Source organism: Thunnus albacares, chromosome 7, assembly GCF_914725855.1.
Source record: "Thunnus albacares chromosome 7, fThuAlb1.1, whole genome shotgun sequence".
NCBI lineage: Eukaryota > Metazoa > Chordata > Actinopteri > Scombriformes > Scombridae > Thunnus > Thunnus albacares.
In genome coordinates, this window is record NC_058112.1 from 23,441,655 (window position 1) to 23,468,406 (window position 26,752).

At 42.2% G+C, this 26,752-nt stretch overlaps 1 protein-coding gene across 2 annotated transcripts; it reads right to left on the bottom strand.

Moving 5' to 3' along the window:
• Positions 1–19: 19 nt before the first annotated feature.
• prickle1a (prickle homolog 1a) lies at positions 20–26,752 on the bottom strand. Of its 2 annotated transcripts, none has more exons than XM_044357343.1 (8): positions 26,366–26,752; positions 6,979–7,182; positions 4,955–5,068; positions 3,917–4,054; positions 3,010–3,213; positions 2,600–2,786; positions 1,626–2,495; positions 20–1,519 (listed from the first exon to the last, which is right to left on the bottom strand). In XM_044357343.1, the coding sequence occupies exons 2-8, from the start codon at positions 7,165–7,167 to the stop codon at positions 654–656; spliced, it is 2,568 nt and encodes an 855-aa protein (XP_044213278.1). In that variant the 5' UTR covers positions 7,168–7,182; positions 26,366–26,752; the 3' UTR covers positions 20–653. The 2 variants fall into 2 exon arrangements, with proteins under 2 accessions (XP_044213278.1, XP_044213279.1); XM_044357344.1 differs by lacking the exon at positions 26,366–26,752 and adding an exon at positions 13,013–13,255.

Consider the following 26,752-nt stretch of genomic DNA (forward strand, 5'->3'; position numbering starts at 1 on the left):
TGGACAAAAACAACACAAATCATGATATATAGATATTTTTATTACAATTATCATCTATCTTAGCCTTATATTCCAGTTTGTACATTTATACAGATTACAATGATTGGCTTACAATACAACATGGCCCATAAATACACCACTCAACCAGGCCTTTTGATACACACAGTGTTTCTGTTATGTTAGTGATAAGAAAACACATTTGAAGACCTTGGGTCACAGTCATTTGTCATTTAAATTTGTGACACCCTCATTGAAAAAAAATGGCTCTACCAATAGTTTAATGTTAATGCCATTTTGGTACAAAGCATGTCATGAACTCAAGGGTATAAAAATAGCCATTTTGTTGTTGTTTTTTTTAACTCTACAATATATACATTAATATCTGCAATGTTAAATAAAGTCAGTTTAGATGGTGTTTTTATAAATATGCATTACTCTGAAATACTTTGTTACTTTACCAGCAGTTTGTAATGCTACAGAAGCGTACACTTATGAAGAATCAGAATAAGGACTTGTGTCTTACACAAACACCTTAGTAAATTGAGTGATGTGAAGCATGTAATAGCAGGCACACTGTTATTGCATTTCAAACAGTGGACATAAGAGGCAGAGGTGAGTGGCAGAGCATTACCCAAAGCTGACGATGAGAGCGTCTATGAAATTATACAGTTTTTTCCCTTATGCCCCTTCTTCTTTTTGGATTTAGTCCGTTGGCCATAAGGGGGAGAGGACATGCCTGCCACAGGGCTGGGCAAGTCATCAGTGTAGTAGTGTCTATGGGGCCTGGGCTGAGGGATGGGCTGACCCAGGAAAAATCCCTCCTCCTCAGAATCAGAGGAGGATGAAGAGCACGTAGAGCACCAGTCATCATCATCCCCATACAGCCCAAAGAACCTCCCCATGGCTGGGCCTTGTAACCCGTAGTCTGACATGGTGGCAGGAGTTGGGTGTCCATGGAAGGCTTGGTGCCCCTTGGGTCCAAGGGCATTCCCTCTGTGGTCCATTTTGTAGCACATTTGGGCCCTCTCTTTTGGCAGAAGGTTAAGAGCATTATCAGAGCGAGACTTGCGACTACGACGCCTCCTGTGGTGGTGATGGTGGCGCCCAGAGTTAAGTTCCTGTCCCTGTTCCTCAAAGTGGTAAACTCTCCGGCGAGTCCGTTCGCTCATAGGGGGCTGACGCACTGGGAGATCTCCATAATGGCCATTGTCCACCACGTCATCAGAGAATTTGACTTGCTGCGGCCTAGACTGTGAACGTGTCCTCCTGAGGGCAGGAACATGGGGTTTGGGTCTGTCCTCTGGCAGAGGCACCTCCTCTTCTTCTGGCACATTCTCCTCCACCTCCTCCTCCTGCTCAGACACAAGGCTCTTCAGCGAATTTGCACTTCTATGTAACATAGAGGAGTTGAGGGTTCCCATATTACTTGTTTTCTCACAGTCTTCTGTCTCAAGTTCATGGAAGCCTTGCAGGGAATATACCAAAGGTCTATCTTTACTATCACCATCAACTGAGGCCCCTGGAGAGGAGAGAGAAAAAATAGAGGATATTTGTACACGCTCTAATAATTACATTATTGGTTGAATTAATTAGTTAATTGGTTGAATCATGTCACTTCTACTCACCAGTAATATTAGAGAGAGCCAATGAGTCCATGGAGTCGCGGACACTCTGATCTGTCTTCTTGAACTCATCAGTGATGCACTCCAAAGAATCATTGTACCACTGTGGCTCGTCTCCCTGGAAGCCTCCTCCAGCTCCATGATCCAGCTCCAACTCCTGGATCTTTCTGCTGCTTGCCGGGCCTGGGTGGCTACCATAGGCTGAGTCTCCTAGCCCATCCTGTGACTGGGCCCAGTACATGTCAGCCTGGTACTTCTTACTGGCCAAGCTCCCCCTTCCTCCTCCACTGCCACTGCCAGCTTTGGAGGACTCCTGCTTCGACTTGGCATCTGTTTCTGCAATCCAGAAATCCGTGGGTCTGGAATCATTGGCTTGCTGGAAGACCCCATGTTCCCCAAACTTCAATAGCAGCTGAGTCATGTAGTCTTCATGTTCAGCCCACTCCTCCTCCTGGTCCTCAGGTGCCTCTGTTTCCTCAGCACGTCCCCTCCAGAAATGCTCATCAGATAAGTTCATGTGGGCAAGCTTGTTGGTCAGGGTGTCGTCAGTGTTTCCACTGAAGCCAGGGAACTTATAGTTAACGGAAGGTGAAAAGAGGAGCGACTGTCGGCACTGGTCAGCTGAGCGACTGCTCTTGCCCATGCGCACACTGCGACGGGATTCACGTGAGCGTGCTGACTGGAAAGCAGAGTCGGAGGAATCAGAAGCGTGCACATCTTCCCCAAGACTGCAGGCCTTGGAGCAGTAAATACGGCCCTGGTGTGGCAGGAAGGGGCAGCCCAGTAGAGAGCTCTTGCACTGGACACAGCTGAAGCAGCTCTCGGTGGCATGCCAGTGGAGCCCATCATAGGTCATCTGAGCATGATCAACACCTGGAAAAGGGGAAATGTTGAGATGGTTACTACTTAATACTACTCTAAAGGCTAGACAATCATGACTGGTGTTTTATTTGAAATCAAGAAAATCATCATCTTACCAATGTGTTCTCCACAGGCCTCACAGTACTCTGCATAAAGAGACTCAAAGCAGCCGCAACAGTATGGTCTGCCATCCTTCATGATATAGCGCTGGCCCCCCAGAATTGTCTCACATTCAAAACAGGAGAAGTGCTTCATGTGCCAATGACGACCCTCAGCTTCTGTGCACTCATCAGCAAAGATAATCTGTAGACAAAGATGAGAATGAGATGAGAAAACACAGCATTCTTTTGCTTCCCTTTCTGTCATCAGTCTATATATTCATGTTGGATTTATTCAAGACACAGGAGAAATAAAATAAATGTTATTGCTATCACGGAGGAATTTTGAAAGGCCATAAACTTAAGACTTTGGATGTTTTTCCTCCACTACAGTGTTTTCTCTCAGTATTTCAGTCTTGTGGTTTTACCTCGTCGCAGGCTGAGCAGCGAGGTTTGAGTAGCTCAGCATGGTGCCTTCCACAGTGGATCTTTCCATCGTGGTAGAAGTAGATCAAATCTACCAGCAGTTCATTACATGTGGAGCAGGCAAAGCATGCGGGGTGCCAGCACAGCCTGGGGCCCGCCCTCGAAGCGAACACTGACATTTCTCCACCATTGATGTTTTCACCACACTGCAACATGCACACATGATCACATGGTTGATTATAACATCCTGAAATGATTATATTTCATAATCAAATCATCATCTTTACTGGCCAAGTATGCTTACACATACAGAGAATTTGACTTTGGTTTAATTATAATTAACACAATAGCTGTATTTCCAGAATTTGTTAAATACGGGGTTAAATATGTGGCCCATCTGCTCATCGGCTTGTGTTAACTGCAGTCCCAGAGTGGCCGATTTGTTTTTGTTTTTTTCCTGGCTGTCTTCTGACCAGTACATCATACGACTTTTCAAATCAACTACAGTGACTAAGGTTGGCAGTTACAATGAAGAAAACACGGGAAAACAATCTTGGAGAAAGCATAGATGTCTAGAGGAAAGCTACATCAGTGGAACTATGTTTTGACATGTTAAGGTTTATGGTCATCCAGTGGCAGCTAAAAAATCATTGTAAATACTGAATGAAAAACTGTACTGAGCCACACAGCAGAGAAGAATTTTTAGTTCAACTCATGAAGGATATGCACAGACGACAGGCAGCAAATAGTTTTTAAATACTAGAGTTGAAATAGATTTTTGGATTTTTAAAGAATATTGGCTAGGTTCTTAACTTCAAAACAGCTTTATACCATAACCACTCTCATCTCCATGTTTAAATTAGTGCGTGATCACAGTTTTTAATGTTATATGCAACATGTGGAACTTACATGCTCACAAATGCTGTTCAGAAGGTTGCGGGGCAACAGTTTCACTGTGCCCCTCCCCAGTGCTTCCTTCTTCCTCTGGACACTGAACATATGTAGCTCCTTCTTCTCCTCCTCACTGAGGGACTGGCAATAACGGATCTGGGAAGGAAAGTGATAAGTTATAGATAAGAAAGCCATTTTGACAATCATACAATGTCAATCAAGAAATTCCTTATTTTAAAGATCTAATACTGAAAATATACTGCTGGGTGGGAAATTAACTCTGTTCAAGTGTTTCAAATGACCTTTCCATATTACGGCCCCTGAAAGATCCAATTGCAAGACTGTCGGCCACTAATAAAGGTTATAAACTAAGGTAAGTATGAGAGAGGGCAGAATGCATACCAGAGCATGCTGAACAAAGGCAACTCTTGACCCCAGCTTGCCCTTCCTACACCCCCTACATATCTCCACCCACAGTGCCTGATTGAGAACCTCAATTTTACAACAGGCCTTTTTGATGTTTCTCAAAGCCTTAACAAGAGGGAAAGCAGACGTTTACACAAACAAGGACTGTGTTTAGAGTGAAATCAAGAGGACGGGCGACAAAGGAAGAGAGACAGCCAACTCGAGCTGTGGTGCCACTGCGGTGGTGGCATCACATAAAGCCTCTTTCAACCAGCATCCCTCTCTCCCGCTGAGCAGTCCTTGTAAAAACCACTGCTATGACAGGAATCCAGCTGGTGGGGGCTCCCGGCAAACATCATAAAATCATCAAGTCAAAAGTCACATTGTGCCCACACTACATGTCTACAAGATTGTGGAACAAAAATCCCCCAGTGTGATGTCAACATGAATGCCAGAAGCTTACATTAGAGGGATGGAATGGAGATGGTGAGGCTGTTAACACTGTGGGTTTAGTGGGCAACAACAGATACAGCTACTCAAACAAAATGGAAAGTGGATCTTTGCTGCAGCCGTGGTGTAAATGAGGGGACCTGCTGAGATGAGTTTCATGATGCATGTTTTAAAAAACACATGCATACAGAATATTCTTACCTCATTATCATGTGGTGGCAGTTGGTAGAGGAGCTGCTTGATTCTGAACTTCTCTCCTGGACTGTTCACATAGGGGATCTTATCTTCAGGCAAACAGGAGAAATATAACTGGACCTAGGGGAATCAAAGCATGGAGAAACGAGATTAGGCAAAGGAATGCTGTCTGAATTTGGAATCAAGTCCAGGTACTAGGTTTGATTTTTTAGTACTGAAAAACATTTTTTAAAAATACAAATTTATCCACTAACGCTGAGGCAAAAAACATGTTTCATTTTAAATGAAAGGTTTGCATGATCCTTTATAGGAATAATATCGCCACACAAGAGAAATAAAACCCATTAAAAATGATATATTTTCAAGAATGTGTGGTCATCAATCTCAACATATAGCTGGATGTTTTTGGTTCCCCATGAACTTAAGCATTTCAAATTTTCATCTATCTACACTCAGCAATAAATTATAGTTATGATCTTGGAGAGAACAGTCCATATTTATGAATAAATTCCTTTCCAACAAGCCAGAGAACCAACGCATTAATTTGTGATGAGACACATTCTGGGACAGCTCTGTGTATCATGTATGGAAGACTGACTTTGTGGAATCAAAATGTTTTCCTTAACCCCTAGATCAGCTTTATTTCAAGGGACAGCACATAGCAGTAATGCTGCTTGACGATGGTACTGGTGTATAAATTAGTACTAAACAAGTCAGAACAGGTCAACAGGTCAAATCAGTTTAAAGGTTGTATTTTTCCAGTCATATGCTTGTCTCTATAGGGACAGGACAAAGCAGCCTGTCATGGTGGCACTTTGACCCTTGGGGCTGACCACTGAAAACTTAACTTTATGAGGGAGGGGCCATTACAGCCAGCCAGATAAAGAGGTGGGATGTGCCTGTCTTGTGTGTTTGGGGACTTCCTGCAGCTTGGGTCGTCTAAAGAGGGGGGGGGACAGCAATTTACCCTGACAATCACCCCAACGTTGCCCCCCACCATAAATTATGCACATTTTCATGCCACTATTACCCCTCATCCAGCTCCCTAGGGGCTGGGGGACAGTCAGTGATCACCCAGGCCCTATGTGTTTCTTCACTGTAATGATGTCCCATAATACACGGCCCATTCAGGGCAATGGCTGCAGTAAAGGCATTACAGTTGACCCATGCATTTCCCAAACAAAAGACCCTGAATGTTTGGGGTTTAAGGTTCTCTGTTACTGCGTACCTCTTCTCCTCTTGCCCATCACCCTCTCATTGCTTCCATGTGTGTTGTTAAACAGGGGAAGCGGGATGGAGAGAGATACAGAGGAGGAGAGGAACTCAGCAAGAAAAGAAAGAGAAATGAGGAGAGAAGAGGAAAAACGCAGCTGGTTTGGGAAAAATGCCACATCACACTGGCTGCCCTGCGGACACAACTAACAGCCCTGCCTGTGTTTGTGGAGGAGAAGGCTTGTTAAAAGACGGCCTCTCAATTCACGATCCTGCCAGCAACAGTAAGTCCTCCTCCTCACAGATCTTTGATAATCACAAGCAGATTTTGCCGCACCACAGTTTGTAAATAAAAGTACATACATCCTGTCTGTAAGTGGCTGCATGGTAGAGCCTGACAAGTCTGCCTCAAACAAAGCGACCAAGCAAATTTTTTTATGAAATGTGGTGTCTGTCCCATAGGTGCCATTATCCAGAGACTCTAGTTGGTATGTTATTCAGTAACGTTCTGAATAGCATTTATCTGGGCCAGGCAAATGGGCAAGAAGGGAGTTAGAATCAGGTCAGAGCTGCTTTTATTCTCTGTCAGGAGGATACGCCATTATTCACTTTGGTGATTTGGGGAAATGATGATTTGTGAACCAATGAAACAGATATACCACAATCAAAGAGAACAATATCATATTGTGACTCTTATTTGTAGTGCAAGAAAGAGATATCCAAACTACTCCAAACCTGTTGAAGCTCAGCTCAGAGCACCTTCATGAATACCATTAACGATAGCACAAATAGTCCATTGTAAGCAATATTTTGCTCACCTGCTCAGGCCTTAGGCCAGGTGGTACCCAGGCGTACTCCTCCAGCGCACAGCCTGAGTCATCATCAGAGGTGGAGCTGCGTTGGAAGCCAGATGTCAGCTTACTGACTTTCTGCTCCATCATCAAGTCTCGCTGGCGGGCCCCACCCTGAAAGCCAGCCGCCGACACTGCCGCACTCGCCAGGCTCATCAGACTCTCTTTTTACTAGACAAAGCAAAAAAAGGAAGGACAAAGGGAGAGAGAAGAAAGAGGAATGGGAGAAAGGATAGGAAGAAGAGGGAGGATTGAAATAGACAAGAAACAAAATGTTGGTTAACAAGCCATTACATCAGCCAATCCCCACATAATGCTATCCTCACTCCATCTAATCTGGTTTTCTCATGTCAGTGCCATTTCAGTGAATGTTAACCGCCAGCTGAATCACACCATCACTGTCTCTTTCATGAGGGCTCCAGCCCCCCTTAAAAGCCCATTATGGTATATGAGCAAGCTTTTCTTGGTTCACTTCTGGTGATGAGTGTACTACACAGAGACACTCATAAAGAGAACTATACCATTTCACTGCCATTGTGGTGGCAGTTAAACATGTGCCCTCCTCGTGTGGCTTTTGAGGATATAGAGACCATTAGGAAATTCCCAAAACTTCATGAGGTGGCGTCCAATCTCATTATGGTGACAATAACAAGCAGTTAGCTATTCATAAATACACAAAATGAATGCAGAATTGCTTATCCAGTCTTGTTGCACAGATTGCCCATTCCTTTCCTATACTGTAATTCAGTTTGCCATTAACTCAAGAACAACACAAGACACTGGCTGTTACATTTTTAAGGTTTCACCTTATCTGTGGAGCTTAGCTCTGAATGAGTCACCAATTTAGCCTGTTGAGGTGCTATGTCATACTATGTCTCAAGAGGGACCACCACATGGGATCTGATGCTGGCTTGATCAGTTGAGCCTGAGGTCTGTATAAACATAGGCCTGGCATTAGGACAGGACCACCATATGGGGAATGTCCACAAGCCTGGTTTCTCCCTTCATCTTTCCTTTTTCTTTTGACTGTTTGTTTTCCAACCTGCTGCAGTGAGTGTCTGATCATCCTTTCATCTTTTAGATGGACAGAGCAATGCCAGACAGGTGAAGTAGTTGGACAGGGACGGATGGATAGAGGGGGAAGTGGATGGATAGGGTCGACTGATACTCGGCTGGATACTGACAATGCAACAGAAGGAGAAAAATAGGGAAGGGAGATCAAAGACTGGCACAGTGTTGACCTATGTGTGTGGTGCTCATAGTCACTAATGCATTTTTACACATCCACACTTTTGCTGACATGGCTGTACTGCAGTAGTGAAAAAGATAGAAACAAAATAAATCATTGCATAGCTGGATGGAATACAAAAAAAAACAAAAAAACAACAACTTTGAATTAAAGTAATCTTTAGCTGTTTTGACTCTGAACTAATGTCTGCAACCATAAAGAGTACAGCGAGCCACTTTCAACTTTGCTGTCCTACTCTAAGAGAGGGAAAAGAATCACCCAATCTGCGGCAGCTTTCATAGCTAAGGATCTATGGCCTTATTCGGTCATAGAGAACCCCGGGTTTCGCCACCTGCTGAAGAGCCTGGAGCCACAGTATAAGCTCCCATCACAAAGTCATCTTAAAGAAACGACTATGCCTTCACTATACACTGAAACCAAAGCCCAGGTAATGGAGTCAACCTTGTTTTTGTAGATTACAGCACACTTGTAATGCACTGCAGAAGGATTTATATTTTGTTTTTGTAATGTTTATGTACTGAGGTGGGTCAAACAGATACCAGTATTGAAAAGCTTTTTATATTATAGACTTGTAGTCTGATTTTTGAAAGCACTTTCAAAATAAAAAGGTAGTTCAGATTTATCTGACTGCTTGTATTAATTGATAAAAAAGTAGCCATGTGCAGTAATATAGTAAATTGAGGATGCGATAAATTAAGATGCATTGAGAATCATTGTGTGTTCAAATCATTGATAGATGAATCGTAATCGAATGGAATCATGAGGCAAATGAAGATTCACACCTCTAGTTTAACAGTGGCACAATGAATCATCAAGTTAGCAAACTGATTGTCTCTTAAACAGCAATATCTTTCTTAACCACAATGCTACTGGTAATGCCAGACCAAGTAAAGCTATAGCAGCAAAAAAGAGTGCTTGCTTTTGTATATGAATTAGACTTTTAATTGCTTAGAGGAAGAATGTATTTGTTCTTACATACATAGTCTCACTTTAACTATTAGAGCATTGTAAATTTGCAATTTGACAGAGAACTTTTTGTTCTTCAAAAGGAAATGAACGAAATGAAATGAATGAAAGTTCTAAGTAAGCAAATAAATTCAAAAACTTTATTTGTATAGGCTACTTATGAGTGATCATCAGTCACTATTCAAATCACTCTTAAAAGCCTCCTAACTTTATTTCTTGAGCTGCTGTTAGCTTTGCAGGACAACGCAGACATAGCGATGATGAATGTGTGTCCAGTTGTGGTCATTTCTCACAGGCCAAGGGCTCTAGCTGAGATCAAATGGGAGCCCAGCCAGTGTCCAGCAGCCTGGCCCTTACACCACCTCCCCCCGAACCTACACCCCCTATGGCCGGCAAGGGCACCCGGGGCCGCGGAGAGACAGCTGAGAAAACCAGACACACTCGAGTGCAGCCTTTGAACACAGGCGTGACAGTAAAGGGGCTTGAAAATCTGCGCTCTCTCCTGGAATGATATATATGCCTGGCTGCCCCTGGGAGCATGCAGCTCCTATGCATACATGAAAAGGGAATGCACACATTTATACTGAAGCCAACATGGATGCAGACGTGAAGACATTAAGACATATACTCTATGCTGGTCCACACATCCAGCTCCATAAACACCCTGTCAGAGTCAGCTGTATGCTTGTGTACCCTGCTTCTGTTTGACGACTCTTTCTGAGATAGTGGCACGCCAGACCCTCCAGTGGATGATTAACACTCCACGAAGGGCATGCCAGTAGAGGCAGCTACTGGCTATTCATATCAGCTCATCTCCCCACGGCCTTGCTACTGCCAACAATTGGCATGCCCTTCTCAAGCTTGCCCAGTCAAAGACCATCAGAGTTAAGCGTGAAGGATAGTGTTGGCAACGGATTCATGGGCTTTTTTTGGAATTCGTGACTGCTTTGTACCACAAAGTGTCAAGTCAGGCGGATTGGCTTATGACATGTCCCATTAAATTGCCTCTGATGTCCTGAACAATGGCGCCTTTGTGAAGGAATCCACTGAAGACTTGTTGCATCAAGAGCCTGTTTATCTCGCTTTAAGTCTTTTTTTTTCTCCCGAAGATGTGGCGCGTTATCTCCATATACATGACAGTTAAAGCCCTCAAACCCAGATAACCTGTCTTCAGATGAGAGAGTGGGGTGAGAAATAAGACACTCTCTTGTTCTTTTTGCATCTATTGACTTGCAAATGAGACCAAAATAACCTGCAAAAATGTGGCCTTGTTTGAGAGCAGCTTGGGTTTCACGTGGGAGATAGCTAACTATAGGCAGGTTCAGTCAAGAGCCAAGAGACTCCAACTTCACAGCCACACATTTTATCAGGCAGAGACTCACTCATGCGCTACATTTGTTAGAAAGATGTTTGCTTTCACATGTTGGCCAAGTCTCCACGAGGATGTCTCACACAGCCAAACCTGACTCACAGGAATGTCAGGCTTGAACTTCAGCCAGGTCTGCAAAGAGGAATACAAGATGTACGTGGCTTGGTGTTAGGCAAAGTCGCTTTTTCATACAACCACATCTGCTCGCATGCTAATTTTTCCTTTGGATGTCATGCAGTTCATTTCCTCTGACTTTGCCCAGAACACTTCCTGAACCTTTTTAATGACAGAAGCGCCGAGCTAACTAACTTAACCATGCTTATACGGACTTCCCAAGTCACTGACTCATCACTTGTGTTGGCTTTTAAAGTTTTTCTCCTAACAAGGGGCCTATGGTTTGTGAGATTAGTTTTTGAACTCCCCCTTCTCACTGTTCCACTCCCCCTGCCCTGCCCTCCTCCCACACTAGCCAGACCCCTGCAGTCCTGAATGTTTAACAGCCCCTTACTCTTTTGTAAAGGTGCTTGTTAACATGGCTTTGGGAGCTCCAGGCCTGCATATCTGACTGATCTGCCCACAGAGGGCCAGAGGGTGGTGGGGGTGCTATCAGACTGAGGCAAAAATGGGGTGACTGACATGTATGACAATGTTAATTTGTCTTGTTCAACAAAAGAGGAAATTTAAGTCAAGGGAGGTGAAAGAATGAAGCTCGAACACACGTTTGCTTTGTAAGGTTTTCAGTGAATGAGGATTTTAAAACATCCCACAAGATATTTTGAGTGAATGAAGAGACCTGTGCTCTAGAAAAAGTGCACAATGACTCCTATAGTCTTGTTACACAGTAAGCTTATATTCCAACAGGCTCTATTTAACAGGAGCTCAATGAATGAATGGGGGCAAACTTGATTCATTAAGGAATAAAATAACCACTGATTTAAGAAAGTACTGTACAGACTCTGCATCATGTATTAAGTACAGTGCAATGTTATTTATCACTTTGTGGAATACAAACCTCTCACAGGACCTCATACCGCAACTGACCAATAAATACAGCCGTCAGTGACATTTTTAAAGAGTATTCAACAAGTCCCCCGATATCCAGACACTGGAGCCTTGGATTAACAACCCTTGAGAGATTACACAAGAAAAATAAGCAGCTTCTGGTCTGAATTACTGTCAATATTCCTCTAGGAAGTGAATGATGGACATGCACAAAACGCAACACAGTGCTCCCTGTCAGTTTGGACTGGCTCAACATGTTTAACTTGGCTCCTGTGAGCTCAGCAACGCAGGATAGGCTCTACTTGAAGAGAAAAACAAGGTTTTCTGTTCAATGTTCCTGTTTACTTGAGCTTGAACTCAGACAAATCTGTTTTTACGTCAGACAAGATATATCTTGACTTTAGAAAAATACGCAGCATTTTAATGCTCACCCTGTACATAAAAATACCTTCAAATGACAGCCTGTCAACAGTTGGCACTTAATGTGCTGTGTCCCTTGTGAAAAAAATGAACAATCATCCAACTGCAGGGCAGATGAGACAATTAGATCCCTGTGTGAACCAGCAGCCTCACATGTATACCTAAATAAATCAGTATTTAAGGTTAAACCTTAATTGTTAAACCGTAATTGAATGATCCAATTAACTAACCAAGCATCATAAAACCAAGAACTAAAAAACAAACACTAAGGACATTCATTCATGACATTTCTTTCTTGCAGAAGACTTTAATCCAATCAGTTTGAAAATGCAAAGGTGGATGTGCTGCTGAGAAATCAGATGACAAGAGAACCAGAGAAGAGCTGGGTTTATGCAGTATTGAGGTGCTACATGGCTGGAGTTTGGTCAGCTTATGAAGGCTTCCTTTCGTGTTCAGGCAAGTGTTTTTCCAAGACCAAATGGATGGGAGTGACATCCCCACAGAGATCTACACTAGAGAGACCACCTGCATGCACTGGCTGGACTGAGCGAAGAAAACACGTGCCGCTGTCACATAGTGGACATCAAACACATTTGCATCCCAGGGGATTCAGTTTGCAGTACTGGAGACTAAAATTGAACTCTTTAAACACGGCACCCTTCACTCCACCTTCTGAAAGCAGACTTTGAAGCAAAGATCATAAAGTTCCATCTATACCTGTGATGTTCTGTATGTCTGTAAATTATGCAAAACCCTGATTAATAATGAAACTATCCCCCATTAACCTAAATAATCCAAGAGATTTCATGTGCATTTCATAACAAATCTGCATCGGTGTCAAAGAGGCTTGTTTCATCTAATAGATCCGGTGCAATTCTTTAACATCTCAATTTCCTCAAGCAGTTTTTCTTTCAGCCTCACTACAACCAAAGCACATTCCTCAATAGAAACCAGATTACATCTTCTGTCTTCAGTCATTTCCCTGGCGGTCTTACCTCAGTGTAGGCCAACTCTTCTGAGACGAGCAGGAAAAAGGCTCTTATCACTCTATCCAGTCCTAGTTTCTTCTCCAGCCCCTAGGCTCCATATCTATGCAGGATCCTCAGAGCTCTAATTCCAGGACAGAAGTAGTCAGCCTTCTCTACCAGAGCTGTCAGCACAGCAACAGCCCATATCAAAGCTAAGACTGTAAAAAGTCAGGGAGATGTCTGCCTCAGTGTGTGGGAGAGAGTGTTTGAGAGGGGTGTGTGCGTGTGCGTGTACATGGAGGAGCTCAACCAGATGGTCATCCCACCCTTGTCTCTCTCACCCACCACTCCTCCTCCTCCTCCTCCTCCTCCCCCTCTTTCCCCCAACCCAACACTCTTAACCTCAGCCCGGCCCCTTAACCTCAGAGCAGCCAGTCATGGCAGGGTATGGCAGAGCGAGGCGTCTCTCCTCCGGTGACCCCTCCCCTCTTACTTCAAACATATGCTTCCAAATGAGAACCACCGGTAGAGCTCCGACTCACAGGAACTGCGCTTTTAAGTAGCACATCAGTGATGGTAGAGCTTGTTTTACCACACTGACCGCCCCATATCCACAACAGCTTTCACATGACATTCTTCTTTCTCCTTCCCTATCAGCAGCTTAAAGATGTGGGAAAGGTGGTGAACGTTACAGTCAGGCTTTGGTTTATCTGGTGGTTTGTTCTCTCTTCTCTTGCGCGCTAAAATGTCATTTAGTTACAGGGAGCTGTTTGCTAACTACAGATTTATGATTATAGGGTGATTGTCGGATCGAGTGAACAAAAGATGCTTTATTTATCCCACTACAAAAAATCACTTCCTACCAGCTAAAGCATCTTGTTTCAGCCTCATGTAACCCATCCCTCTAACTTAACATGATGTCAGCAAGTCTAAATGAGACCTGCTGTCAGGCCTTAAACATCACAGAAGCCCTATACAAAGCAATTACTTTAACCACAAAGCTGCTATTATCAGCTTAACATTGTCTCAATGAGGTTTAAAAATGTCCAACATTGTACAGCTCAACAAAAAACTTTCTTTGTTGAGTCATACCAAATGCATACATTTTATGATGACATGCTAAAAAAAAAAAAAAATCACTGTCTCCAGCTTCTCAAATGTGGTGACAATTTGCTGCTTTTCTTTGCTTTTTCTGACAATAAACTGAATATCTCTGGGTTTTAGACCATTGATAATAAAATAATAAAATAATAATGATAATAAGGAATTTCAATATGTCAACTCTGGAAACTCTGGGCTCAATTTTTTTTGCTATTTTGTAGACCAAATGACTAATCAAGCAAATAATCATTAGTGGCTGCCCAACTTCAATTAGATGTACTGTATCCCAAACATTAATAACCAGATTATTCAACATGTATTGAAATAAATTGTACAAAAAATGACAAAGATCAATGTTACATGGCTAATATTTGCTAATCGCCCAGATATCTTCTTGCTTTTACCATGTACAGGAAGCATAGGAGCTTAAATTATAGGCGTGTACAATAAAACCAAATGTACATCCAGTGAAACTCCCTGGGGAGGACACAGTTGACCTCTGCCTCTCCTTCACCTTTACAGGAATGTCAGAACATGAGGCTCTTCCTGTTGCCTCAGAAAACAAAAGTGAATGGGTTCTGGTCAATCTCTGGACAGTTGCACCTTTTGCATCCTTTTGTTGTTGTTTGGTTGCAATGTCAAAGTGTTACTTTCTCCCAAAAGGACATCTTTATAGCAGACAAAATTGTGTCCGCTAAAAGTTCCTCCTTTTCAACACAGCGTTTTGCTGTATAGGGTAAACACACTTTAAGACTGTAAAACAAAGCAGTAGAACATTTTACTGGGAAGAGAGGAATCTATTAAACAGCTAGAATTGCTTTCTTTATTAACATTTTAGCTGCTGTTTAATTTTGTTGAGCTGACGTCAGTATGTTATTCTATGAACTTGAACACATGCATGAAGCATTTTGTGGGTTTTTTAAGGAGGGGCTGATTTAACAGGGTTCACAATGGCCAGCACTGTTATGTAGCAGAAGCAGTGAACTGCTGTAAAAATGTGTCATCATAACATTAAAAATGGATCAGACACTACAGACTTGCCGATTTATATACAGAATTCTGTCAACTATTTGATCTTTCAAGACAAATCCACAGTATATTCAAAGCTTGTTTGCTACAAAGTCTCCTTTAATCAGATGCCACATAGGCTGATGTGTTAAACTTTGTATGGCAGGACATTGTTGTCCGCATGCTAACTGTTCAGTACACCTTCTATTTCTTTAATCAAACATAAGTCACAAAACATGAAAAGCTAAATTCTGGCCACTCATTCCTAGTTTAGCTCATCTGTGCATGATTGACAGCATCTAACTGGCAATCTTTGACACCCTTTGCTCATCCACACACTTCACATTCATTATGTGCTAAAATATGACACTGTGGGTGACGAATGGCAACCGTCACTCAAGGAAGTTTAGGTAGGTAGATGTTCCTAACTAAAACAGGAAAATATTAGGGAATACATGTATGATAGCTATTCTGGGGCTTAGCTTCACTCAGTAATGTTTGAAAGCAAGTGTGCTTTAACCCCTGCATGGTGTGTGTACTGTAGATGTGTGTGGGTGTGTGGACAAAGCCATTGTAGCAGCCAAGGCCAGGGAGGAGAGGCACCCTTTCACAGCAAACCTCAAGCCTTTGTGCAATTCCAAAAGACTCAGCACCTTACTCCATTAGCAAGTCTAAGAGGGGAGGGACAACACAGCATCCTGCCTTTTGGGGGGGGACATTCATGAAATGCAAAGTTAAGATGGTAAACTAATCTGGACAAAAGTCGCAGAGCCTTTTCAGCGTTACCAGTGTGAGTAAACAGAGTTTTGCCTGATTTCCTCAAAAACATGTTTACTCCATGCTTTATTTGACCCATTTGAAGCTCAAGGGAAACTGTGTCCTTACATAAACAGTTCCTCCTAATTTCAGAGTTGCAGATTTTGAAAAAAGTTTATAAGTTCATTAAGGCAATCTAAGATATCTTTGAAGTTCAAATGTGAGGACTGAAATTGTAAAGGAGAAACAAGGGCCTTTGACAATGAACTGAGGTGTGGACAACTATTTGAAGGCATCTGTGGATTATCTTTAGTCTCTTGCACTCAAACAGGGAACCTGTGTCAGAATAACAACATCCCGAATCTCATTCTGTACAACTATATTTAGAAGCTGGTTGCACAGTTCAAGGTTCACCTCAGATAGTTGAATAATATAAAGTTGGACAAGTCATGCATCCCTGACCCTTGACCTTAGAGAGCACCAGATGACCCATAAATCTATGGCCCCGGGGCTTTACGACCCATTCCCCTGTCATAGCTGCAACGACCTGAACAGCACCTCACACCTGGTCTGCACCTTCTCACCGCTGTAAAAAAACGCCCTGTGCTAGCGGCGAGTTAGTCCATGACCAGCATGCCCTGACACTGACAGGACAGGGATGATGATCATCAGAACCAACGCCCGACGATAAACCTGCATTCTTCTCTGGTCCAAACACGTCCTTGAAGAAAGGGACCCATAAAATAAAACATCCAGTCACAGCTGAATGCAGTATCTCATAGTAAACATTTGAAAGATCAGCATGAATCAAGCCTAATGTAATCTGTTTAAACAAGTCAAACTTAAGTCCCAAGACATGCCATAAATCGGAATACCAAAGGGGCAAAGGGAAGGTCAGTCTCTAACTTAGTGTCATTGATGACCATTGTTGAGAATAGCTCTCACTACTGTGTGAGCTACCTTATAAAAAGTAGGCATTCTCAAGGTTTAAATGACTTGCCAACGGGTATTAGCAGGACACAGGCCCAACAAAAGCTCCAGTTATAAAGGCCAATAAAAGCCTATCACTCTACTGTAACAACAATCCTTTTTACGCCTTGAAAGAGGGAGGAAAAGGTCAACTGGTGGAGCAGTCAGCGCATTGATATTGACTTAGCTAGATTGGCACTGACAAACTCAGGTCAGACTGTAGGCTTGTTAGCCCTATAACCCTCACATAACCCCTTTTACTGTTTCACTCTGACACACTGGAGGCAACTGAGCGCAAACCTTAGATCTAAGCTGACAAGAGACATTTGTAAAAAGTAAAGAACAAATATCTCTTCACTTGACACTTGACCTTACTCAAGATCATGTCTTTCTCAAGAGCTCTGGATAGGAAAGATCAAAATGAAAAAAAGAAAGATTTCTTGGACTAAATTGGTAATGAGATATGGTTACATATGAAAATCTTATTTTCTGACTAACCATCACAATACTTCATGTCATTTTATGTATTAGCTATCTGTAGCCAAGTTGTCTGTGTTTAATTATTAGATTATACAGCATGTAATGCTATTAAGTAAAGGATGTAAGGTTGAATGGTCCCGATTTCATGGACGCAGTATATGAAAATATTACTTATCTACCCACTTATTTCTTCTTTATCTAATCTGCTGAAACACTGTTGTGTCATGCATGATGTAATACAACCTGAATGTCCAGTTTCCATGGAGTGACCCTGTAATACATTACATAAATCTCAGCCTGCATTACACACCACTGGTTGAACAAAGCCTGGTGTCAGCACACCAATTGTTTCTTGACTTTATCATACGTACACCACTGTCTAACTGCTTTGCCAAACATTGCAGAGATGTATGACTGGGACTGGTCATATTTCACCCTCAATTTGACACCCTCTCACCTAGTTGTAAAAGCCGGACCTCATTGGTAACAATGGGAAGTGGAGCGGCAGAGCTCCTGGGGCTGTTAAAGGGAGGAAGCCCCTTTATTTGAGGACACTATAACTCAACAAAAGCCTGTGGCTGTCTACACACAGAGCGGACCGAGGATGAATGGGCTGCTCTTACACTACACACTTGCACCGACAAAAGCACTGGATCAGCAAAGGGAAAACCCTGCCATGTGTGGTCTCCCTGGGCAAACTGGGATATATAGACATAATGTTACAAAACAGCATTATTAACACTTTATACCAATGTATTCAACACACAGGTCTCAGTCTTCACCATATTATTTTATTTCTTTAGTGAAACTAAAATTTTCCTCATGACCAGGAAAGCTGTTGGGTTTTCCATTCCTTCATTCACATGCCATTTGAAAAGGTTTGATCATACTTGTTGAAACAGCACTCCGTCAGTGTCGCGGTTCAAACTTGTGGCCTTTAAGACTTCACTGGATTTTTAGCTCATGACCTCACACTTTCAGAGTTGAACACACACACCACTTAAACCTCACACCTCACACATCTGGGCTTTTCTCCTCAACTTTCCTCGAAGTTCAACAGTATATCCTTCATATGGCAACAAAACTATTTCCTGTGTTTCTAGCCCCGGGCTGAACGGACACATGAATGAAACCGCCGTAACAAAACAGGCAATACTCAGGAGTGAGTGCTACGAGCAAGTCATTGTAAGAAGGAGAGGATGCAGTAAAAAAAAAAAAAGAAGAAAAAGTTGGCAATTTCCACACGTGGAAGCATTTTCCCGAGCCGCGCAGCTTCAAAAGGCAAACCATGGAATCCAACAATACTCTGAAACAGTTAAGAGCTGCTCAGTCAGGATCCCACTAATGATTAACATTCCTGGAGAAACACTCCGTTACAGTCTTTTTAGAGTGTTCTAATTAAACACATGCTCCAGTGCCACAGCACAGAGGGAACTCTGACGACTGAGAGCGGGGATGCTTCTTTCCAGCTCTGCTTAATTGGACACAATTTAAGTCATTAAGGTGGTAGTAAAAACAGCAGAAAGAGCAGAAGAGAGGCCCAATCATCTCCCCTGTAAGGCTCCCTGTTGCTCTGATGTTGTTGACCCTTTCACCTCCTCATGTGACCCACATTCAAAGGTACAGGAAGATATTGTAGACCTTTCATTATGAGATGTCCGACTAGACACTAAGGAGAGCAGTCTGGACTTGTTTGACTTTGAGAATTGTTGGTTGTAAAATGTATTTCTAATGTATTTCCATAGAGGTTTTTAGTGGTTATACATGTTTGGAGGTCCTGCATCTTGGGAGGCAAACTGAAAATAAATCTGATTATCTATACATCTGTTTGCTACATTGAGTTGTCTTTCTTTGTGCCCTTTGTTGCTTTGACATATATTTGTAATACTTTCGAATGAATTGTTGTAATATACATTTTTTTGTACCAGAATGGTAGCATGTACTGGGGAACAAGTTCAACGATAACTTAAATGGTAATACTTGACATCAATTTGAATTCTTCCTCTATTTAAGAAGTTTGTTGTTTGTCTTGTCAACTGTTTGGGCTTTTTGTATCATGTAAAGTTCCTTTATGAGAATACGTACAGTGGGGCGTCCTGATGACCCAAGGATTTAAGGTGCTGAACATGTAATTCAGATAAGTGACCTCTGCTTTCTTAAATAGTTAAACTCAGGATGCACCCATCCAAGTTTTTATCTCCCAATACTAATTCCACTACTTTGATTCAGGGTATCTGCCAATACCAGCGTTCTCATTTTCCTCACTGTGTGTATTAAGGTAACACAAGGCCAGGGGTTGCTGTGGCACTAAAAATGTGACGGCCTGCCATGACTAAATTAATATAATTGATAGCAGAATCACTTAATATCATAACATTAACAAAGAAATTGTATTTATGTGGATCAGTCATGTCATGATAGATAATAATCATAATTGATCTGCTTAATTTGACAAATTCAGCACAAAGATGACAATGTGGCATCACATGACTTGGTCTGTATACTTAACTGTCTTTACAATTTCAAACCCAGGATATATGTCATGTGAATTTTGAGGTGCAAGTTGGTGTATTTTAGAAGCTCGCCTGTGACAGATAAGATAGGTGCATGAGCTGGACTATGTGCAAGTTATTTACAGTATTTGTGTGTATTCAGGTCTTATGAGATCCAGTCTGAAGCCCTTAGGAGGAGTTTTCCAGATATACAGGCCAGACATGGGGTCATTAGTGCCTGGGATCAGTGTGTAAGTGTGAATGCATGTACTTTATGTGTGTGTGTATGTGTTGGCACAATGTATGTGTGGAATGGAAAAAAGGACACAACTGGCTGCCTTATCACCCTCTCAAATTGAGGATACCAGTCCTCCAGGGCAGAGCTTATTCTTAGAAACCTAGCATGTAATACGTCTGTTTCTGTCAACATCAGTGTGTTATTTTTGGAGATGCTAATATTGAGGTCACTAATGACACCCAACTATCTTCAGTAAGCATCACAGGCCAGCATAAAGGAACAAGTGACACATTTTATACACACACACTCTCTGTGTGTATAAATAATAATTCTTTCCATAAAATCTGAGCTGCCTTTTCTTCAAGTTTTTATTAGTTTCTTTAATCATCAACAAACATTTCATGATCTCCCTAAATGTTCAAGTGTGTGTGTGTTAGTATATACACAAACTCACAGATGTACACATCTGGTGAGCCACTGCTCTTGTTTTCTTTGGGAGCCCAGCCCCTAACAGGAAGACAGTGCAAGCTTAGCAAACAAAAGCCCGGCTCTTTGAACTGTCCTCTCACTAGGAGCTGCTGTCAGGTTGCTGTGGCCAAACGAACTGTTTCTGTGTCGGCTCAGCGGGCCCATTGTGGGCCTCAGGCTACTGCTCTGCAAGAAATGTCCTCAGTTGCCTTTGTCAATATTGACCCATCTGTATGTTATCCTAGAACATCTATCTTCACTGTGATGTATGACCACATCCAAAAGAAAAGAATTATATGTGAGATTACCAGGTAGTAAATGATTTCCATAAGTCCTGTGATAGTAAATTTAATAATACCTGCCATAGCTCAGTGAATTTATAGCTTTACCAAATGTAGGGGGGAGAATACACTAGACATTTTTTAATTTCAATATCACAAACTGATTTATGTGACAAATAGAATAACAAAATAGCACTTGAATACAGTCTCAATTAATAATAATATACAGAAAAAGTGACGCTGCCAGTAAATGCCTCACTGTAAGAGTATTCAAAATTCAAAAATAAGACCTCCTGATCAATTTATTTGCATTATTGCATTATTTGTGTCCAGGGCTACATGGTTTACCTCAATTTACCTCTCCTTAATATTTATTTTCTTCATGAAATGAATACATCATCTTGGTTAGAGTAAATAGAGTAAATATTCTCTTGAAACACTTGAATGGTTCCTGTATTACACATGTTTTTACCTGAGTTATAAATGCTAATATTAGCAGATTCTGAGGCATGTCTGTCTTATTCCTACCATGCATTATCATGTTGGATGGACTGTATTCATTGCCATTCTATAAACATTATACAAGTACTTTGAAGCATGCATAATCTGCAACGTAGATGGATTCATAATAGCTCCAAAATGCAATTTATTATAGCAAATAACCCTTTTTTTTGGTAAATTTAGAAATGACTTCAATTCAAAACCTGTTTTCGATATCCAACTCTAGCCCTCATACAGAGCATAATGATTGTTAATAGCAACTGTAAATGGATAATAATAATGCCAATGTGCAACACCTTGGGAGCAAAACCAATTTAATGCTTCAGATGAAATGGGAAGGGGTCTAGTGTTTCATTATTAGTACAAAGCATACGCTGTAGTGTATATCTAATGATATAAAGAGCACTCACTATTATAAGTTTGAAGAGCCAAGGAAGGATTTATCTTTGAATAAGCACACATTAAAAACTCCATTGAAAAACAAAGTGAGAAACACTTTAAATCTTTGCCCAAGAGTGCAGGAAAGGGATAATGTATTGATATATTGCTTTGTGTTCCTGTTAATCCTCTTATTATTTATTTTGGGAGATACTTTTATTATAATTGAATTCAGTACTGTGTGATTTGGGAATATAGCCAAACTCTTGTACTTCGTGCATGAATTTGTTTCCAAACCTGATTAATAGCAGTGTAAAATATGACTGGATAGAAGTTTTAATAAGTGAATGTTTCAAAAAAAAAAAAAAAAAAAAAAATCTGGCAGACATCCAGAAACTGCTGTCTGTAACCGTAACCTTTCTGAAGAATCTCAGGAAATATCTTTGTTGTTAGTCCAAAAATGCAGAGTCCATTTTTAAACCCTGTTGACCTTTTCCATATCATCCAAGCTTACTGACTCCACCCCTGTGACAATGCCAACAGAGCAAGAGGAACAAGAGCCACAGGAAGGGGAGGGGGGTGTGTGTTTTGCATATTTCCAGCCGGGGGTCCGGAAAGCTTTAACTGAATCCCCTGTTGTGTGCCGGGGAAATGAGCTGGGCTTTTTAATGACTATCTCAGTGTAATATGTTTTCTTTTGCTTCTAGCCCTGTGATGCTGCGACTGCTTGGATGGATCCCTATAGATGCTGAGGACAGAGGGAAAAACACACCCTCCTGCAGGCATTGTTGTGTGTCAGACTGGGTCAGAAAAACTTTCCAAAAACTCCATCACCAAGGTTGCTGACATTTGGCATCTTTACATGTGTTATTCCCCCTTATCAAAGACAGACATGTCGATAATAAGCAGCTTCGTAGTAGCGCACTGAGGTTATTGTGCAGTATTCCTACAGAGCGGAGCATCATGCCTATACATGGCGGTGATAATGAAACATGTGTGTCGAGTATGACTTTCATCATCATGGTGGTCTGATGGTTAGTACCACAATTATGCCGTGTGGTTACCAGAGATCTGCTGGGGCATTAAACTCCAGCGTGTGAGCCAAACCCGTTTTCCTCTAACATCATCCTGCAGCTCCTAATAAACGGAGTTGTGCCTGGGAGCGCTAAATCACTAACTACCTTTAATCACTTTAGAATAATGCTTAGCATGTGGATCCAATGTGTGCCACTGCTGCAGGCAAGTTATAATCTCTCCCACAGACAGCAGCATCCACTGTGGTAATCCCACTCTCTGCAACCACAGTGTAACAGTGCCCTAAATTTGACCATCCAGGCCACCGTCCATTCAGCCAGGCCCACTGACCACAGATTCAGAGACCACCAGCGTTTAAACAAGCCATATTTCATCCAGCCTCCTGCCAACCTACCACAAACAGTTTACAGTCAATGGGCTCTGCTCTCTGGAGTTTGTCTATGGCAGCCCTACTGCATGCCACATCTCCCCATCCAGAGCCATGAAAGACTGGCCTCCTCTGACAGCTCCTGACAACACACGGCCCTGTCCCGCTCTGCTTTTAGCCCTGCTGCGGTGAGCTGGACCACGTCTGGGGATAAAAGGCTGCCAGAGTGTTTGGCTTGCAGGCGATTTACACGGACGCGAGGGTGATTCATTCTAGCTTTGCACAAACAGGCCTCTGTGTACATTTCACTGGTACTGGGCTTTTAAATCAACAGTGGGAAACATATACACACAGGCACTGGGACTTACATTCTGCTCATTCACACTCAGCTGGGTGTCTGCCACACACGCATACACTCTCTGACACTTACAGTCATACATACACACACACACACATATAGGTGAACACTTTGTCTCTCTCCATCTGCCTCTGTCGGACAAAAACACAAACACACGCCATGCCCCACTGTTTATGTCTGAGACTGGCTTCATGTCTGTGATTTGTCTCCACCTCCACCAGTCTTGCTGTGCACTAACGCAATGCTGCAAAGATAGCCTTTCTAGTTGAGAGGTGCATTACGAGGTGCTCATACGGAAAGCAGGGCTCTCAGCTGCCCAGTCTTGAATCCTACAGTTTTTAACAATGCACTGTGGTACTAAAATAAAACCATCAACAGATTCCACATTTATTACACGAGTACTCATAAACATCACCTTTGCCGAGGACAATCAGAACTGTTTCCATTGCTGTGTCCAAGAAAATTAATAATAAGGCCAGCTATTTTATTTCCCTCTCACATTCAGACACAAACCTAGAACAAAACAGTTTAAAAAGTATTTTGATTCTATTACTGGTACCTTTGATTCACTTCAAGGCTTTCGAAATGAGACGTGAACAGGCACCGTGTGACATGTGGAGTCGCTCCAAAAACACCACTTGTAAATCATTTAGTCTATAAATAACTTAATATTCACAGAGAATTCTCACCTGCAGCAGATCATTGAGAGTAAGCTCAGCTCACATCTCCCCTAACACATGCCTTGCCTGCGAGATCATCAAAACATTAAACGACTGCAGCTGTGAAGTACGAGACTCAGATTTCAGCAGATATACAGTGTGTTGATACATTATTGATACAGTGCAATACATTTATATCATTGATTAGAAATTGTATGATAACATAGCACTTGATTTTGTATTGGAAGCTGAATCTCAAATGTAAACCTACATGCCCTCATTTAGTCTTTAGTTAATTCTTACAATAACAGAATATTGGTTAAATCACTGTAAAAGGCTTTATGTGTATACTAGCTGGACTTGACTATATGAAACCTCAAAAGATTTTTGTTTTTGACTTTACACTTTCGTGGGTCTAAATTTAAAATAGTTCAGGCTGCTACTGATGGAGTTTCTTTGACTTTTAAAGCAGTCAGCCTCTTATTTGTCCACTAGGTGACACCACCATCATGGTTCTGTGCTCTGTCCTCCTTGTATCTCTGTACACAACACTCACAATGAAAACACTTCTTCTTTTTAGTCTGTCCATTTTTACTGTTGAGTGTCCCACAGAAAAAAAACAATACAAGTGACACAGTGTTGCTGTAATCATGGATTGAAGTGACCCTGTTTGAAAATACCTTCTGGTACAATCACAGCAAGATTTTGACCTGGTGAGTTTGACTTTGAAGTGGCATCACTGACATGAAGCAGAATCCTGCAGTTAATCTCCCTCCTTTGTACTGCCAAAATGCTCCCATGTACAATTCACTTTATTTAAACCCACTTTCACTCTTGAATTGTCCTGCAATACCTCAAATCACCTCCACAACCTATGTGTCCAAAATAAAGACCATGCCTTGTCTGGGGTCTCTCCTCTCACCTAGCTGACAGGCTTCAAGCTTAACTGTCCTGGGATCAGCGGCACTCTTGTTTTTGTCAGCTGTGACCATAGTGACAGATTTCAGGCCAGTCTGACTCTTTCGCTTGGACTGAGCCAAGTGGGTCTGTCATTCTGTCAGCCCCCAGGAGGGCACGCACAGGACTTAATGGCTTATGGTGATGTTTACTGTGTGTCTATTCAGAGCAAAATATTATTTTAGACAGGCTTGGTTAAATACAACAGTAACTGCTCTCCTGTGCCTTGTAGGTTTAACACTTTCTATCACAGCTGAGAATGGAAATGTTTGAAACTTGAGGGTGTGTCATTGTTCTGCAAAGGAAACACTTTATGGCATGTTTAGTTCTGTGAGAGGTCCATAAGGAGTGATGAATTCACTCAGGCAGCTTGCAGACTTTTTTTCTACTCAAAGAGCTGAGTGCACTGCAAAAAGGTCCATCTTAATAAGTATTTTTGATTCACAGTCTTAAGAGCAGCTATTGAGTAAGATGTTTTCTTTGGGAAGTTTCATGATTCTCTGGAAACAATGCAGATCAAGTATCAAGGGAATACAACCTAATCCAAGAATATTCTCAAAACAACTTGATTTATAGTCAAAACAAGTTACTGGATCTATTAACTTGCTTTAATAAAGGCATAAATATCAAGTAACTGACTGCTCAAACTCACTTTTTGCAGTCTGTGCACTTTTTTCTTTTTGTTTGGTTAAGCCGTTCCCACCATATCCATCTTGGTTTGAGTTGAAGCAAGTGAGAGTGACTTCTCATACTGTATGTGGCCGGGGTGTGTGACCACATTCTCCCTCACTCAACAACACTCTTGACAGCTATGGAGCCCTACAGTGGCGGACAGGCAGCGGTCAGGGAGCGCCGACCAGTTGTCACCAAAGTGACAGGCGACAGCTGAGTCCATACATCTGGAGGCCCCGGGGACTCCGCACTTCCACACGCCTCACGTCTCTAACCAAGTTTCTTCAGCGTCAGAGAAATGAGGTTGCTCACACTATACGCACAGGGAAAGTGAAACGTGTCTCTGGATGTTGCTGCGTAAAAACAGGGAAGCAGCATCCGAGAATAAGACATGAAAGCCATTTTCGTGGCTTTTTAGGCTGATACAAGTAGTCCATTAACTCTATGGAGAATCAGTTCAACTGATGGAAGTTTAGTAGGTTGTTTTCTCACTATATCTTGTTCAACGTGCCATTTGTTTTTCCTATCAAATCGCAAAATTGAGGTCGAAATTTTCGCATTTTCTTATAAAAATCCGTATATTGTTATGAAACCGTCCACACTAGTGAAAATTATATCCAAAACAACTGTTAAAAACACAGAATAAATTGGTCCACTCACCCCCAAAGTGTTCAGTCGTGGTAAACAGAGTATCCAGAACCAATATTCCTGAAGTGCGAAAAGCGATTCACGCTGCGTCTCATTGGCATAAGATGAAAAGTCCAGAGAGGGTGCACCACTGTGCCGCAAAGCTGAACCGAGAGCTGTGCGAAGCGATAAGCTTAAACCCCTGATGCTGGCTGCATTGGAGAGGAGCGCTGAGAGAGCCTGGTCTGACTTCACTCACTGTCACCACATCTCAGTCATTTCAGCGGCGCACGGTGCGCTATGGTGCTCCTCTCAGTGGTCACAGTGAAATGACATTAGCGTTGCTCCCCGCCTATTGGCTTAAACAAGCAGCCCCCACCAATCCTGGAGAGACGGACCAGCCGGGAGCCCAGTGGACAA